The 18,096-nt window shown below is 44.3% G+C and overlaps 1 protein-coding gene across 1 annotated transcript; it reads right to left on the reverse strand.

The window, feature by feature from the left end:
- Positions 1–7,119: 7,119 nt before the first annotated feature.
- Positions 7,120–8,076, reverse strand: LOC135888608 (olfactory receptor 52P1-like). Its single transcript, XM_065416338.1, has one exon. The coding sequence runs from the start codon at positions 8,074–8,076 to the stop codon at positions 7,120–7,122; it is 957 nt and encodes a 318-aa protein (XP_065272410.1).
- Between the last annotated feature and the right edge of the window lie 10,020 nt (positions 8,077–18,096).

Here is an 18,096-nt window from a genome sequence, read left to right on the forward strand (position 1 = left end):
CACCCTGCTGGGCTGGCCCTTTTTCACACTTAGGGTGACCAGAAGTCCTGATTTTATAGGGACAGTCCCGATTTTTGGGTCTTTTTTTCACATAGGCACCTATTACCCCCCACCTCCTGTCCCAATTTTTGACACTTGCTATCTGGTCAGCCTATCTTTGCTGGTGATTCAGCCTCTCCAGGCCCTGTTATGACCCAAGTACAAACAGCAGATATCAGCTAATTTCCCAGCTCCCCAGGCTCCCCACTCCCCACTGGAATATAAACCCGAAATTATACCTTCCTGCTCAGGGATCTGTACAATGTAAGCTCATTCATAGAGTTCACCCTCTCTCCGATGTGGAAAGGATATACAACAAGACTGTGTTAACCAAGAAACTAGTGAGGAAATGGCAAATGAAGTGTAAAAATGTAATTAGGAAGGCCAAAAAAGAATTTGAAGAACAGCTAGCCAAAGACTCAAAAAGTAATAGCACAAAAATTAAGTACATCAGAAGCAGGAAGCCTGATAAACAACCTGTGGGGCCACTGGATGATTGAGCTGCTAAAGGAGCACTCAGGGACGATAAGGCCATTGCGGAGAAATGAAATTACCTCAGTCTTCATGGCTGAGAGTCTGAGGGAGATTCCAAAACCTGAGCCATTCTTTTTAGGTGACAGTTCTGAGGTGGACTGTCCCATATTGAGGTATCATTAGTGGAGGTTTTGGAAAAAATTGATAAATTAAACAGTAATAAGTCACCAGGACCAGATGGTATTCACCATGAGTTCTGAAGGAAGTCAAATATGAAATTGCAGAACTACTAACTGTAATCCATAATTTATCATTTAAATCAGCTTTTGTACCAGATGACTGGAGGATAACTAATGTGACGCCAATTTTTAAAAAGGGCTCCAGAGTCTACACAGACTACTTCAGGAGTTTTAGAGAGAAAAAGGTAACCTGGGTTGATGGTAGGGGAATCTGGCTCCTTCTCTCTCTCTGCAAGTTGTTTCATCCCCATCTTCTCCATACTCTGAAACAAAAACTGAAGATGAGATGCAGGTTGATAATTGACAAGTGTCAAAATCAAGTGATAGTGCATATCTTAACTGTGGAAACCTATTTCTTTAAGAGCTCTCAGTATTCTGCCCTTCTTAAAGGTGGGTGATTTAATCTTAATCCAAGTAATTTTCTCTGAAAAAATAAACAGAAATCTGCTTTCAATAAGGTATAGTCAAATCAGCCCTTGTGAGAAGGCAAACTCCATTAAACAGTTTCTCTACCATATGGAATGCTGGTTCTTCTCAAGAGGTTGTAGATGCTTTGCCTTTCACACCACTATACCTCAAGACCTTAGGAAACATTTGTCCCAATAAATCATCTTTGACCCAGGATTTCTGCTATGAGCTCTTTAGTTGTCCTGCATCTTGCTTCATATCTCACAGATGCAAGCCTGATTTCAGTTCCTGGCAAACTGGTTGAAACTATAATAAAGAACAATATTATCAGACATATAGATGAACGTGATTTGTTGGGGAAGAGTCAACAGCGTTTTTGTAAAGGGAAATCATGCCTCACCAATCTATAAGAATTCTTTGAGGGGGATCAACAAATGTGGACAAACTGGATCCCATGGATATAGTATACTTAGATTTTCAGAAAACCTTTGACAAGTTCCCTCACCAAAGGCTCTTAAGCAAAGTAAGCTGTCACGGGATAAGGGGGAAGGTCCTCTCATGGATTTGTAAATGGTTAAAAGATAGGAAACAAAGGATAGGTATAAATGGTCAGTTTTCAGACTGGAGAGTGGTAAATATTGGTGTCCCCCAAGGGTCTGTACTGGGGCCAATCCTATTCAACATATTCATAAATGATCTGGAAAAAGGGATAAACAGTGAGGTGGCAAAATTTGCAGATGATACAAAATTACTAAAGATATTTAAGACCCAGGCAGCCTGCGAAGAGCTACTAAAGGATCTCTCCAAACTGGGTGACTGGACAACAAACTATCAGATGAAATTTAATGTTGATAAACACAAAGTAATGCACATTGGAAAACATAATCCTAACTATACATATACAACGATGGGGTCTAAATTAGCTGTTCCCACTCAAGAAAGAGATCCTGAAGTCTTTGTGGATAGTTCTCTGAAAACAGCCACTCAATGTGCAGTGGCAGTCAAAAAAGCAAACAGAATGTTGGGAATAATTAAGAAAGGGATAGATAATAGGACAGAAAATATCATATTGCTTCTGTATAAATCTGTGATACTCCCACATCTTGAATACTGCATGTAGATGTGGTCGCCCCATCTCAAAAAATATATATTGGAATTGGAAAAAGTTCAGAAAAGGACAACAAAAATGATTAGGGGTATGGAACGGCTTCCGTATGAGGAAAGAATAATAAAATTGGAACTTTTCAGCTTCAAAAAAGAGATGACTAAGGGGAGATATGATGTGTTTGCCTGAGTACTCTGTACTTAGCTCTACTTAGGAATGTGTTTTTCTCAAGTATGAGCCCTGTTCTTGCCAGATGCTGTGAGCAGGACCTGCCTCATACCAGGCCTTTGTTACAAGGGCTTATGTCTCAGGCTCTCTTCCTACTACACCAGTATACCATCTGGTCCTGGTGACTTATTACTGTTTAATTTGTCCATTTGTTCCAAAACCTTCTGTAACCACACCTCGATCTGGGATAGTTCCTCAGATTTGTCACCTACGAAGAATGGCTCAGATTTGGGACTCTCCCGCACACTGTCAGCTGTGAAGACCAATGCAAATAATTAATTTAGTTTCTCCGCAATGGCCTTATCATCCCTAAGTGCTCCATCATCCAATGGCCTCACTAGTTTTTTTAATTGGCTTCCTGTGTCTGATGTACTTAAAGCAATATTTGCTGTTATTTTTAATACAGGGCAACCTTTCATCCTGTCAGCCATGGGGACAAATAATTGTGTCAACTTACGGAGTAGCCTGGTTCTGTCAATGTAGAAAGCCAGAGCCCTCCGGATACTCAAGGCAGGTAGCCTATGCTCCTCCTCTGATTTATGCGGCTTAGGAAAGAAGACTAGTAAGTAAATGTCCTGACTTGAATGAAAATGAGAGACCACCTTGGGAGGAAATACTAGGTGCGGTCTGAGCTTGGATACTCAGCGGGATGACATCACTTGAACTAGGAATACGATCTTCCAAGAAAGGAGGAGGAGAGAGCAAGAAGCCAGAGGCTCAAAGGGGGAGCTGCAATGGAACCAGATTATTCTAGGATACAATTAATCAGGCCTGATGACTTAAAGACATCTAATTTCTCCAAGTAATGTTTAACTTGTTCTTTCCCTATTTTAGCCTCTTCTGATCCTACCTCATTTTCACTGGCATTCAGTATGTTAGACGTCCAGCCACCACAAACCTTCTTGGTGAAAAATGAAACAAAGAAGTCATTAAGTAACTCTGCATTTCCACATCTTCCTCTTGCTACTAATGTATAGATTATTTTCTTTCATGTCTCTAGCTAGTTTGATCTTGTTTTGAGCCTTGGCTGATTTTGTCCCTACATACTTGTGTTATTCGTTTATACTCATCCTTTGTAATTTTTTTAGCGCCGACAAATCCCGGTCGTCGGCAAGCAGGATCAAACCCAGGACCTGTGGAGCTTAGTGCATGAGACTCTACTGAATGAGCTAAAAGCCTCTTCGCTAAGGTTATAGAAAAGACTCATTTTATCTCTCTCTCTCTTAATAGTCTCAGTGCCACTAGATGGGACAGAACACCTCACCCAGGGGGTCTGTGTGTTTTGACCTAGTTTCCACTTTTGGTAGGACTCTTTTTTTTATTTTTAGATCATTGAAGATCTCCTGGTTAAGCCAGGTTGGTCTCTTGTCATATTTCCTATCTTTCCTATGCAGTGGGATAGTTTGGTCTTGTGTCCTTAATAATGTCTCTTTAAAAAACTGCAAACTGTCTTCTTTTCCTCCTTAGACTTGCTTCCCATGGGATCTTATCTACCAACTCCCTGAGTTTGCTCAAGTCTGCCTTCTTCAAATCCATTGCCTTTATTTTGCTGTTCTTCCTCCTACCATTGCTTAGAATCATGAGCACTATCATTTCATGATCACTTTCACCTAAGCTGCCTTCCACTTTCAAATTCTACACTAGTTCCCCCCATTTGTCAAAATCAAATCTAGAACAGCCTCTCGCCTAGTAGCTGTCTCCACCTTCTGAAATAAAAAAAAATGCCTCCAATACATTCAAAGAACTTGTTGGATAATCTGCACCCTGCTGGGTTATTTTCCCAACAGATCCCCGGGTAGTGGAAGTTCCCCATCAGCACAAAGCCGTGTGCTTTGGATGTTTTTGTTAGTTGTTTAAAAAAGCCTCATCCACCTCTTCTTCCTGGTTAGGTGGTCTGTAGTAGACCCCTACCATGACATCATTGTTTGTTTTTTTACCCCTTTATCTTACACAGAGACTTTTAACAAGTCTGTCTCCTATTTCTATCTTAACCTCAGTCCAAGTGTATACATTTTTAATATATAAGGCAACACCTCCTTCCTTTTCTCCCTGTCTGTCCTTCCAGAGCAAGCTGTACTCTTCTATACCAATGTTCCAGTCATGCATATTATCCCACTAAGTCTCCGTGATGCCAACTATGTCATAGTTGTGTTTATTTACTAGCATTTTGAGTTCTTCCTGCTTATTCCCCATACTTCTCGCATTAGTATACAGACATCTAAGATACTTACTTGATTCTTCCCCCCCGCCAGATCTGACTTGTCTCTCCCTTATTTCTGCTATAACAGCCCTTGCTCCCCCCAGATTCCAAGCCTTCTCCCAGGTCTCCATGTTTTTGACTTACCTGTGGGCTTTGGTCCCCTGCCCCCGTTAAACCTAGTTTAAAGCCCTCCTCACTAGATTAGCCAGTCTGTAGCCAAATATGCTCCTTCCCTTCCACGATACATGGACCTCAACTCTGCTTAGCAAATTCACCTCCAGGATGCATCTGTCTCCGCCTGGGTCCCTATGTTTGACCAGAAGGACTGAAGAGAACACCACTTGCACTACAAACTCCTTCATCTCTACTCCCAGAGACCTGCCATCACTTCCAATCTTCTCAGGGTCATAACTTGTAGTATCATTAGTGCCCATATGGATGAGTAGCATGGGGTAGTAGTCAGAGGGTCAAATGGTCCTCGACAGTCCCTCCATAATGTGTCAGATATGGGCCCCTGGCAGGCAGCATACCTAATTGGACTGGTACCTTCATCCCCCTCAGAAGAGAGTCACCAGCCACCATGACCCTACATTTCCTCCTGGGAGTGGTGGCTGTGATCCTCCGAGCCTTGGGGTTACAGGGCTTCTCCTCCTCCTCTTTTGGGGTAATTCTTCATTGCTCGATGCCAGGGAAGCATATCAGTTTTCCATCACCATGGTGAATGGTTTGGGAGCAGGGGTGGAGCACTGCCTGCTGCCAGAAGTAACCAGAAGCCAGTGTCCTCCCTGTGACAGAGCCATATTCTCCTCCTCCGGTGGTGTGACAGCAATCCTCTCTAGCTGGATGGCTCTATGTGAATACTCTTGAGGAATTCCTCAGGGGCACAGATGATCCTCAGCCCAGCCACCTCGTTCTGTAGCTCTCCCCCCTACTTCCTGAGAGATTCAACTAGCAGGTACCTTTTGCAGTAGATAGTCCCCCCAGGCTTGCTTTCTGAGAGTGGAAATTGCAGGCCACTATCCCTGCAAATCCACAACAGAATATGGGTAGAGTCATCCATGGTTAGGTTGTCTGTCTGGATACAGTCACAGGTGGAGGAGAGAGGAGCCGCGTTGGCAATGGTGATGCGGACCTTCCTAACCATAGTGATTCTATTATGTCTATCTCTTACAAACTCCCTCTCAAACTCCCCTGTTTGCGGTCCCCAGTTCCTTCAGCCTCGGCTCATATGGCTTGCATTCCATCCCTTTGGTCATGTTTGTCTCTTGTCTCTGGATCCTTTCCAGTTTCTCTACATCCTTCCTATACATGGGTGACTAAAATTGGACACAATATTCCAGCTGAGGCCTAACCCTGTTTGCAGTCCCCAGTTCACTAGTACCCCTTCGTCACATAGCCTTTTAAAGCTTTCTCTCCTAGGTTAGCCCTACCCACTCACTAATCACACCGAGGGAGGGTGATCACAAGGCTGATTCAGGCTGATTAAAAGATGATCAAGGATGATCCAGAGTACAAAGACTCATAGACTTCCCAGACCCACAATTCCAACTGACCTAGTAACTGAATTAACTGAAAATAACTATGTTTTTCTTTCTCTTTCAGGTTATTTCAAACAGCCAAACAAACTTACTCACCCCAAAGTTAGCAGTCACACCTTGCTTGTTAAGCAGGGTGATTTCCTTCTCTTCCTCTCAAACTCCTCTGTTTGCGGTCAATTGTACACTAGCTCCCTTGGTTGCTTAGCCTCTGGCTCTTAAGGCCTTCTTTGACAACGTGAACGGATTGTGTGTGTTTTTAAGTTCAAAGTGAAAAGCGATTGCACAAGGCAGTAAGTTATTTGACTCAAAGGTGATGTCATAGTTTAACACAGCTGTCCCGTTATCAAAAATACATGGTTTAATAACTGTCACCAATAAGCTCTTGGAGAATATCCTCAATTCCTGCCGCAGCTTTCCTCTATTAGCACTTTCTAATGGATTCCTGAAAAATTGGATGTAGAAAATCATGTACACTTTGTTCACTGGATCACTGCACATACAATAAAGAAGTAGATGCTTTCTTTGTCTTTGGCTACGTGAACACATAGCATTAGTTCATCGAACTGATCAAGACGTAAGTTCACAGAGTTTAATGGAAAGCCAACTTCTGTCAGAAGGCTGCAGCACCTTGTAGTGATCTGGAGGTCATGGAAAGGCTGAGTGACAGGGTGTGCGGGGGGTGGGGCTGGTGGGTGATGCTGAAAGAGATCAGGTGATGATCAGAGAGGAAAGGAGAGTGTAGTGCTTGGTGATGGAGTGATAAGTTGTTAAGTGTGAGGAGCGTCTCAGACTCAAACTTCCACAATGCTGAGCTCAACCAAACTGGGACAGAGCACCCTTGATTAAGAAGGAGATATCCTTTCCCCCTCTTGTCATGCACACTTAAAGTCAGTGGCCTCCTGACAAGCATATTCTGAAGGTGTATTTGCCCACTTTGTCACGAAGCTCTTTGGTTTTGACCCCATAAATGATAGGGTTGAGCATGGGGGGAACGAGGAAGTAGAGGTTGGCCAAGATTACGTGAATGTGCGGAGCAATACCCTGACCAAACCGGTGTGTCAGAGTGGAAAAGAAGAAGAGAGTACAAGACATCAGCATGACACAAATGTGGGCTGTGCAGGTGTTGAGGGCTTTGTGGTAGTCTGTCTTTGAGGAGATTCTGAGGACAGCCCTGATGATCAGACTGTAGGACAGGGCAATGAGCATCAGGTCTAACCCTAAGACTACAAATGCCATCACCAAGCCATATGCTCTGTTGACTGTGATGTCCCCACACGACATCTTTGCCACAGCCATGTGCTCGCAGTACATGTGGGGGATAGTGTGGTTGGCACAGAATGGCAGCCTGCTCAGGAGCAGGGGCAGGGGCAGCATGAAGAGAACAGCTCTTATCAAACCCACTAGCCCTAGCTTCGCTATTCGCGCATTGGTGAGGATGGTGGAGTATCTCAGGGGGTTACATATAGCGACATAGCGATCGAAGGCCATTGTCACAAGGACGGCTGACTGCATAACAGAAACTCCGTGAAGGAAGAATGTCTGGGTGAGGCAGCCAGCCACAGTAATGCCTTTCAAATTGAACCAAAATATACACAGTGCCTTCGGCATGACGGAGGTAGATATGCCAATGTCTGTGAGCGCCAGCATGCAGAGCAGCAGGAACATAGGCTTGTGCAGGGTCTGCTCTTTCCCTACAACAAACAGAACCATGAAATTTCCCAACAGGCCGATAATGTAGAACATAGAGAAAGGGATGGAAATCCAGCCGTGGGCAGCTTCCAGGCCAGGAATGCCCATTAGGAAAAATGTTGAAGGGCCAGAGGGGGTGAGGTTGGAAGCTGCCATGAGGTGGTGGATGCGTCAATCAGCCACAGAAATACTCAAGGTGCCTGTGAAGGGAAGGAAACAGAGATGCAGGTTACACACTAGATAACAGTACAGTAAATATGAGAAAGGAGGATAAGCAGTAATGTAGCAATGTTTACAGATGACACCAGATTATACAGGTCATTATCTAGTCCAGAGAAGTCCTCAGAGGGAGCTAACCGTGCCAGGTGAATGGGCAGCATGATGGCAGATGGATTTCGATGTCAATAAACTGCAACATGTATTCCCATTTTAGGGAATACTGGAACTCCTCAAACACCTAATACATTTCTAATTAAAGTGTATGAACTTAGAAAAGGGTCCTGGGCATCATGGTACACAGCTCTGTAAAACCCCGCTCACAGTGTAAGCATGGACAGAAACTAAGCAAAACATTGGTATCCAGGAGGAGGGGGAAGGGGAATCATACAGAAAATACAATGCCATGAGATCAGTCAAGTCAATATTTCACGCTCCTCTGGACTCCATTTCATGCTCCTCTGGACTCCTCTGTGTAGTACTGGATACCCTTCTCACACAAGATATTGCAGAACTAGAGGGATCCCAGGATCACATTGGCTATTTTGGCCACATGATCACACTGTGACCTCATGTTTTAGTGAATTATCCCTTCAGGCCCCCAAATCTAGTTCAGAGTCATTACATATCCCACTATAGTCCCCCATCGTGTAAGCATCACATGCATTCTTTGTTCCTAGATGTAGATATCTACATAGCTATATTAGAACACATATTGATTGCTTTGACCCAGTATACCAACCAATCTAGTTTGCTCTGAATCAGTGACCTGTCCTCTTCATTATTTACCATCCCCCAATTTTTGTGTCATCTGCAAACTTCATCAATATTCAGGCATGAGAAGGGTAAGTGGCTGAGTTGCTGACACATGTCTCTGCTTACACTTCTCAGTTAACACCTGCAACTTATGTCTCAGACAAAGATGAGTGCGTGCAAGAAAGTGTCTCACCAAAAGACACAAGGGAAGTAACAGAGGTGCAGACCTGTAATCCTAAATACCAAGACCATCTAGTCCAGTGTCCTCCCTCTGACAGTGACAGCCCAGCCCAGGTGCTGCAGAAGAAGATGAAAGAAACCAGCAGTGGGTGGATGGGGTGGGGATAACCTGAACAGTATGAGGGTCTCACCCTAATAACTTACAACTTGGTATTGGCTTGTGCCCTGAAACACATGGGTGTATAAACTTTCCAAAATATTTATTTAGCTGTAATTAAACAGTTTTACTGTCCGTGTAAATGCCCAAACCCTTCCTGATCCTTGCTTAGCTCATGGTCACAACTATCACTTTGCCGATTAGTTCCTCAGTCTCATTAAAAACAACAAGGAGTCCTTGTGGCACCTTAGAGACTAACAAATGTATTTGGGCATAAGCTTCTGTGGGCTAGAACCCACTTCATCAGATGCATAGAGTGGAAAATATAGTAGCAGGTATAAATACACAGCACATGAAAAGATGGGAGTTGACTTACCAAGTGGGAGGTCAGTCTAACGAGACAATTCAATTAACAGTAGAATACCAAGGGAGGAACAATCACTTTTGTAGTGGTAATGAGAGTGGCCCGTTTCAAACAGTTGTCTTATCATGGCAAACCTGGTGGCTGAACAACTTTGTGACTTTGTCCTCACCCATAGCTATTTCAGATTTGGGGACAATTTATACCTTCAAGTCAGCGGGACTGCTATGGGTATCTGCATGGCCCCACAGTATGCCAACAGTTTTATGGCTGACTTAGAACAAGGCTTCCTCAGCTCTCGTCCCCTAACGCCCCTCCTCTATTTGTGATTCATTGATGACATCTTCATCATCTGGACCCATGGGAAGGAGGCCCTTGAGGAATTCCACCAGGATTTCAACAATTTCCACCCCACCATCAACCTCAGCCTGGACCAGTCCACACAAGAGATCCACTTCCTGGACACTACAGTGCAAATAAGCGATGGTCACATAAACACCACCCTATACTGGAAACCTACTGACCACTATACTTACCTACATGCCTCCAGCTTTCATCCAGACCACACCACTCGATACATTGTCTTAAGCCAAGCTCTAAGATACAACTGCATTTGCTCTAATTCCTCAGACAGAGACAAAAACCTACAGGATCTCTATCAAGCATTCTTGAAACTACAATACCCACCTGGTGAAGTGAAGAAACAGATTGACAGAGCCAGAAGGGTACCCAGAAGTCACCTACTACAGGACAGGCCCAACCAAGAAAGTAACAGAACGCCACTAGCCGTCACCTACAGCCCCCAACTAAAACCTCTCCAGTGCATCATCAAGGATCTACAAGCTATCCTGAAGGATGATCCCTCACTCTCACAGACCTTGGGAGACAGGCCAGTCCTCACTTACAGACAGCCCGCAAACCTGAAGCAAATACTCACCAGCAACTACACACCACACAACAAAAACACCAACCCAGGAACCAAATCCTGCAACAAACCCCGGTGCCAACTCTGTCCTCATATCTATTCAAGGGATACCATCATAGGACCTAACCACATCAGCCACATCATCGGGGCTCGTTCACCTGCACATCTATCAAAGTGATATATGCCATCATGTGCCAGAAATGCCCCTCTGCCATGTACATTGGCCAAACCAGACAGTCGCTATGCAAAAGAATAAATGGACACAAATCTGACATCAGGAATTATAACATTCAAAAAGCAGTAGGAGAACACTTCAATCTCCCTGGTCACTAAATAACAGACCTAAAAGTGGCAATTCTTCAACAAAAAAACTTCAAAAACAGACTCCAACATGAAACTGCAGAACTGGAATTAATTTGCAAACTGGACACCATCAAATTATGCCTGAATAAAGACTGGGAGTGAGTGGTTGAGTCATTAAAAAACCTAAATCTATTTTCCCCCATACTAAGTTCACCTTACTGTTACTCACACCTTCTTGTCAACTGTTTGAAATAGGTCACTCTCATTACCACTACAAAAGTGATTTTTCCTCCCTTGGTATCGTACTGTTAATTGAATTGTCTCGTTAGACTGACCTCCCACTTGGTAAGGCAACTCCCATCTTTTCATGTGCTGTGTATTTATACCTGCTCCTGTATTTTCCACCCTATGCATCTGATGAAGTGGGTTCTAGCCCACGAAAGCTTATGCCCAAATAAATTTGTTAGTCTCAAATGTGCCACAAGGACTCCTCGTTGTTTTTGCTGATTCAGACTAACATGGCTACCACTCTGACCTCAGTCTCATTAGGCATTGAGTGAAGAAAGAATTCTTTTTTTATCTGTTTTGAATTTGCCACATTTCAGATTAATTGAACGTTATCTTGATCTCATTTTATGAGACAGGGAGAAGACAGTCTCCATCTACTCTCTATCAGTCAGTATTTTATGGACTTTCCTCATGTCCCCCCTTATTCATCGCCTTAGTAAGGTAAGAATCCCTGTCTTTTCAACTTCTCTCTGGTAAGAATGAAGGCCAGGGATTTCAAAACAAGACCGGGATTTTGCTCTGAGGGAACACAGTGTCAATGATCCACTGGAGGCAGAATGTGAGTGAAACACCATGCATCCCATTCTTGTTGTGAATCCTTTGGTAGGGGTCACAACAAGATACCCACTGCAGAGGCTTTGGCTGCACTTCTTAACAAGGCAGGAAAGTTGCTGAATTGGAAAACTTTAGTGAACCAGAGGAAAAACCACACCACCCAAAAAAGGAAGCTACTCAGACAGACAGCAGGACACAGTAAGAGTGAAAGAACTGATCATAAAAACCGAATATTTGTCTAAGGTATTTTCAATAATATTTGAGTTCCAATTTTAATAGGTAAATCCCTTGGTGTTTTTGACAATACTAAAAAGTTCAAGTTGCTGTGCCGGTGAATTCCTGCCCAGATGGTTTTTGGCTTGAACCCTTCCAGAGCCCTTAGCACTAACTCTAATGCAGAAACAGGCAACTCACCAAAATCCTGCTCAGCAGAAAGAGGAAAATCACCTTACAGTGACAGGAAGGCAGAGCCCTGAGAATCAGTGTATGAATCTCAAATGTCTGAGACTCAGCATGCCAAACAACGACCTTTATGATTCACCTGAACAGTCCCTGTGGACTTTCAGGTTCGCCAGGACTCCCAGACAATTCCCTGGGCTCCATAAGCAGCAGGAAGAGCAGAAAATAGACCCTGGAGAACATCAGCCTGAGAGCCTCCCCTGGGAGTGAAGAAATTATTCGCTGATAACAAAGGCTCAGAGTGTCAGGGCACACAGAGTCTTGCAGACTTGATACAGTTTTCCAGCATTACGATAACACCAGAGAGAAAAGGAAGAGCCAAAGTTAAACATACTCATTTATCTATCAGCATTTTCATGCTGCTGCCCACCGTCATAGAATCTGAGCATCTCCTCCTCCTGACTGAGAAGCCCTGCGCTGAATCCCTGAGAATACGACAAGCAATGGAAAGGCTCTGGAAAATCATTGTTTCAAACACAGAGTAATAGTCCCTCTCATCTGATAGCCTCTGTCTGACCGAGGGCAGCACGGATTGCTCCTGCTCAGTCATAAACTCCCCATAGGGCAATATCGTGCCATGGGCAGGAGCAGCTTCCTAAGTTCCGTCAGCGATCAACATGTGCCCTGAAGCCTGCAGACTGCTAGAGTAACTGCACAGGCTGTAATTAGGATAGAGAGGGTGGAGGGAGATGTTCAGAGGCACAGGTGTGAGATAAGTGTTAAATCTCCATCCACATTCAGTGGGACTTGGGTGGTTAAAGGCACAAAGGCAGTAGGCACCAATTATAGTCTTGGCCTCCACAACATCCTCTGGCAAAGAGTTCCACAGGATAGGTTCAAAGAGTCCCTCAATGGCTATTAGCCAGGCTGGGCAGGGATGGTGTCCCTAGACTCTGTTTGCCACAAGCCTGGAATCAGTGACAGGGGATGGATCCTTGATGATTACCTGTTCTGTTCAGTCCCTGTGAAGCACCTGTCATCTGCCAGTCTTTTAGAAAGGGCCAGATTCTCTGAGCAGGTCCTGCCTCTTGGTCACAGCTTGTCTTTGCCTGATATCAGTAAAGCTTTGTCTACTACTTTAGCCCAAGCCTCAGGCCTCTGATACAAGGGTTTATGTCTCAGGCCCCCTCCTACTACATTCCTCCACCATTTTTCTTTTTATGGGGAGGATGTATACCCATCTTCTTGGAAAAAGCATAATGCATGGACTGAAGATGACCCACTTGGCTAAACACTGTTATGTGGCCACCTTACTTTCCCATCCACACATTTATGCCCCATCTGTGCCTTAGTATGCACATTCCCGCATACGACCAATGGACAGATTATACTTTCCAATTGTTTTTAGTTACTTATCGTGGACCTGGGAATGTTAGACCTGGGACCATGACTGAGGAATGTAGTTTCATGATTGAGCCTTGGGGACACTTTTAGATAAATAATATGTATGGATAATATAGATATGGTGTATATATATTCATGCATCCGATGAAGTGGGTTGTAGCCCATGAAAGCTTATGCCCAAATAAATTTGTTAGTCTCTAAGGTGCCACAAGTACTCCTATATATTTGTATGTTACATATGGGTATGTGTGGGGTGTATGGGATGGCCAGGGAGGGGTAATACCTCTGATGGGGGGACTTGTCGTACCCTTTGGGGGTAGTCCATCCACTTTGGTCCCCACCTGTCACTCAGCTCTCACCTGTGGCTCCAAGTAGCTGCAGCATGCGCAGCGGCCACACCCGGGCAACGGCTTCGACAGGCCGGCCAAACCAGGTGAGTGCAACTGATGGGACTCAAACCCTCAGTGAATTAGGGATATGCCTACCCCGCATGCGACGTCAGCTCCGGCGGACTGGGCGAAAGAGATCACTAAGATCCAACGGCCAAGAAGGCGGTTCTGCAACGCTTTGTGGAAAGCGAAGGACTTGACGAGGCACGAAAGACATCAAGGCCATCCACTGCAACCAAAGAAGTTACGAGTTGTGACGATTTTTCGTACCATTGGTGTCTGGCTTCTAAGGTTGAGAGAGTGGGATTGCTCCCGTGCAACGGCTCTACCACTCAAAAGCTTTCACGCACAGGTCCTGTGCAAATCATCAGACATCATCGTCATCATACTACCCAAACTTACCATTGGTGTATGGAATGTTCGTACCCTCATGGATCGAGAAGCTGTTGCAAGACCTGAGAGAAGGACAGCCCTCATTGCTCGAGAACTAGTCCGTTATAACATCGATATAGCGGCATTAAGTGAAACAAGATTGCCTGGGGAAGGTTTCTTGAGTGAACCAGGAGGTGGTTACACCTTCTTCTGGAAGGGTAAGACTGAGACAGAGGACAGAATACATGGAGTTGGTCTGGCAATAAAAACCTTATTGATGCATCAACTCCCAGACCTTCCAGTAGGTATCAATGAAAGATTGCTGAAGCTACGCTTCCCACTAAATGCCAAACATCATGTCACCATCATCAGTGCATATGCACCCACTTTAACATGCTCTGACAACTCAAAGGAACAATTCTATGAAGATCTCGACAGACTGATCAAGGCCACACCTGTAACAGATAAACTACTCCTACTTGGAGATTTCAATGCCCGAGTCGGGGCTGACAGCGAGAACTGGAAAGGAGTAATCGGGCCACATGGTGTAGGCAAAATAAACAGGAATGGATGACTTCTTTTGAGTCTTTGTTCTGAAAATGACCTGAACATTACCAACACTCTGTTCCGACAAGCGGACAAATACAAAACGACGTGGATGCACCCTAGGTCCAAACAGTGGCATCTGATAGATTATGCCATTGTTAGAAGGCGAGACATCCAAGACGTACGGGTTACCAGAGTAATGCGAGGCGGAGAGTGCTGGACAGATCACAGATTAGTCAGGACGTCTCTTCAACTCTACATTGTTCCTTCTCGGCACAAACGCCCTAAGCATGTGCGACCTGCTTTCAATATAGCCAAACTGAAGGATGCTCAATGTTTCAACAAATTCCAGAAGAGTCTTGATGACAAACTGACATCCCACAGACAACTGATCGGTACTGTAACCGAAAAGTGGGACCAGTTCAAGCAGATAGTGACTGACACAGCAATCACATCTCTTGGACCAAAGAAAAGAACACATCAGGATTGGTTTGATGAGAACCAAGAAGAAATATGCTCAGCATTGGAAGTAAAGAGAAAAGCCTTTATCGAATGGCAGAATGACCCCTCCTCAGTCTCTAAGCGGGACCATTTCAAGTACCTTCAGAGCAAAACACAGAAAGACCTCCGTCAGATACAAGACAACTGGTGGGAGAGCAAAGCCAAAGAAATTGAGCACTATGCTGAGACCCACAACTTAAAGATGTTCTTTAGTGCTATTAAGACTGTCTATGGACCCTTTAAACCAAGGACCACCCCATTGCTCTCATTAGACAACACAATGCTGATTAAAGATAAAGAAGGCATCAACGAAAGATGGCGAGAATACTTTAGCAACCTTCTCAATAGACCATCAACCGTGAATAATAATGTCCTTAATGAAATTCCACAACAACCTGCTCTGACAGATCTTGACTTTCCGCCCACTATAGATGAGATTAAGAAAGCTGTTAGCCAGATGAGTTCAGGGAAAGCTCCTGGAAAAGATGGGATACCAGCAGAGATATATAAAGCAGCAGGTCCAGCAGCACTAGCAGCATTCCACAGCATGATCATCAACATCTGGGAGGATGAATACATACCACAGGACCTTCGCGATGCTACTATTGTCTCTCTTTTCCAGAACAAAGGCAGCAACGCAGAATGTGGAAACTATAGAGGCATATCCCTCCTCTCTGTTGGAGGGAAGATCATTGCCCGTGTCATCTTGAACTGCCTAATAGCCAGTATTTCCGAGGCAAATCTACCTGAAAGTCAATGTGGTTTTCGACCTGGCCGGAGCACAGTCGACATGGTGTTTGCTGTCAGACAAATAAAAGAGAAGTGCATTGAACAGAACATGCACCTGTATGCTGTCTTCATAGATCTGACTAAGGCATTTGATACCATCAACAGGGAAGCCCTTTGGACCATTCTAACACGTATTGGCTGCCCAAGAAAATTTGTCCAGATTATACGCCTTTTTCATGACAGCCTGACAGGCGAAGTATTGTCTGATGGAGCCACATAAGCCCCCTTTAACATCACCAACAGTGTGAAACAAGGATGTGTTCTCGCTCCTGTCCTATTTAACCTGTTCTTTGTATGTGTCCTTAACCATGCACTGAAAGATCTGGACCGAGGTATATACTTGAAATACCGGCACGATGGTTCACTTTTTGACCTCCGTCGCCTGAATGCAAAGACTAAGACAGTGCAGAAACTCCTTCTTGAGGCACTCTTTGCTGATGACTGTGCCCTCATGGCTCACACTGAAAATGATCTTCAGCACATTGTCAACAAGTTTGCTGAGGCCTCGCAACTTTTCGGACTAACTATCAGCCTCGGAAAGACAGAAGTTCTCCATCAACCTGCACCTGGATCAAATGCTTCTGTCCCAAGTATCTCCATCAACGGCACTCAGCTGAAAGTAGTGGAGAACTTTAAATATCTGGGTAGTGTCATATCCAGTGATGGATCACTGGATAATGAGATCAATGCACGAATATCCAAAGCAAGCCAGGCACTTGGCTGTCTGCGTGTCAAAGTTTTAAATCACCATAACATCCGGATGTCAACAAAACTGCTTGTGTACAGAGCTGTTGTTCTTTCATCTCTTTTGTATGGGTGCAAAACATGGACACTATATAGGCGTCACATCAAGCAGCTTGAAGCATTTCACATGCGCTTCCTCCGCAACATCATGAAGATCCGCTGGCAAGACAAAGTGCCCAATCTCGAGGTCCTCGAGAAAGCCCAGATGACAAGCATCGAAATGATGATCATGAAGTCACAGCTACGTTGGACCAGTCATGTCAGCTGCGTGGATGCCAACAGAATCCCCCGCCAGCTTCTGTATGGTGAGCTCTCCCAGGGCATCCGGCATATAGGGCGTCCACGGAAACATTACAAGGACACCATCAAAGCCAATCTGCACTACAGCAGTATCAAACCTAGGGACCTTGAGGATGCCGCCAGTGACAGAACACAGTGGCGTGCAACAGTCAGAAATACCTGCATCGCCTTTGAGGAAGACCGCTGCCGGCGTCTACAAGAGGCACGCGAACGATGTCACAGAGCATCAGCAGCGCACAATCCACTGATCGCGAACTTCCCATGCACCATCTGCAGCAAAATGTGCACCTCTAGAATTGGCTTGTACCGTCACCAGAGGGCACACCATGAGACCAACAACTGATGATCTGCACAGATTTGTCATCATCGGATTTGATGGACTACCAAGGTGGGTATGTATGCATAGAAAGCATGTGTATATATGACAGCACTTTATATCCAAGCATAACAATCCTTTTCCAGTCTGGATGGTGTAGTCTGGTCCTTGTGGCACTGCAGATAGCAACACACTCCTATTAGGGCAATTACAGTTACCACCTGGATTATTATTGGTACTAGGCTGAGTGTTCTGAAATACTGGGATAGACATTGTTATAGTGTGTCCAACAGTGCTATGTGTATGAGAAGTAAAACAGAAATGTGGATTAGACATTACAAATGAGACCTTTATATATAAATGTCTTGTAATTAGTTACTCCACAGTACTGTTCATTCCTGTTATAGGTTACCTATACTGCTGGTTGTCACCCTCTGATAAACTTTAATGGGCAGGAAACAGGAACAGCTTCTCTGATCCATTGGTTGCATTGCTCTGTGATACACCAGTAGCTGATGTAGATCCAGTTGCTTCTTGTGGATGCTGTGTTATGATGGGTCCACTGTCATGGCAGGTCATGTAAGTGGAATACAGCGAAAAATGCTATAAGTTCACCCCACTGTTTTATATATATATATATATATATATATATATATATATATATATATATATATA

This window comes from Emys orbicularis, chromosome 1 (assembly GCF_028017835.1).
Source record: "Emys orbicularis isolate rEmyOrb1 chromosome 1, rEmyOrb1.hap1, whole genome shotgun sequence".
Lineage (NCBI taxonomy): Eukaryota > Metazoa > Chordata > Testudines > Emydidae > Emys > Emys orbicularis.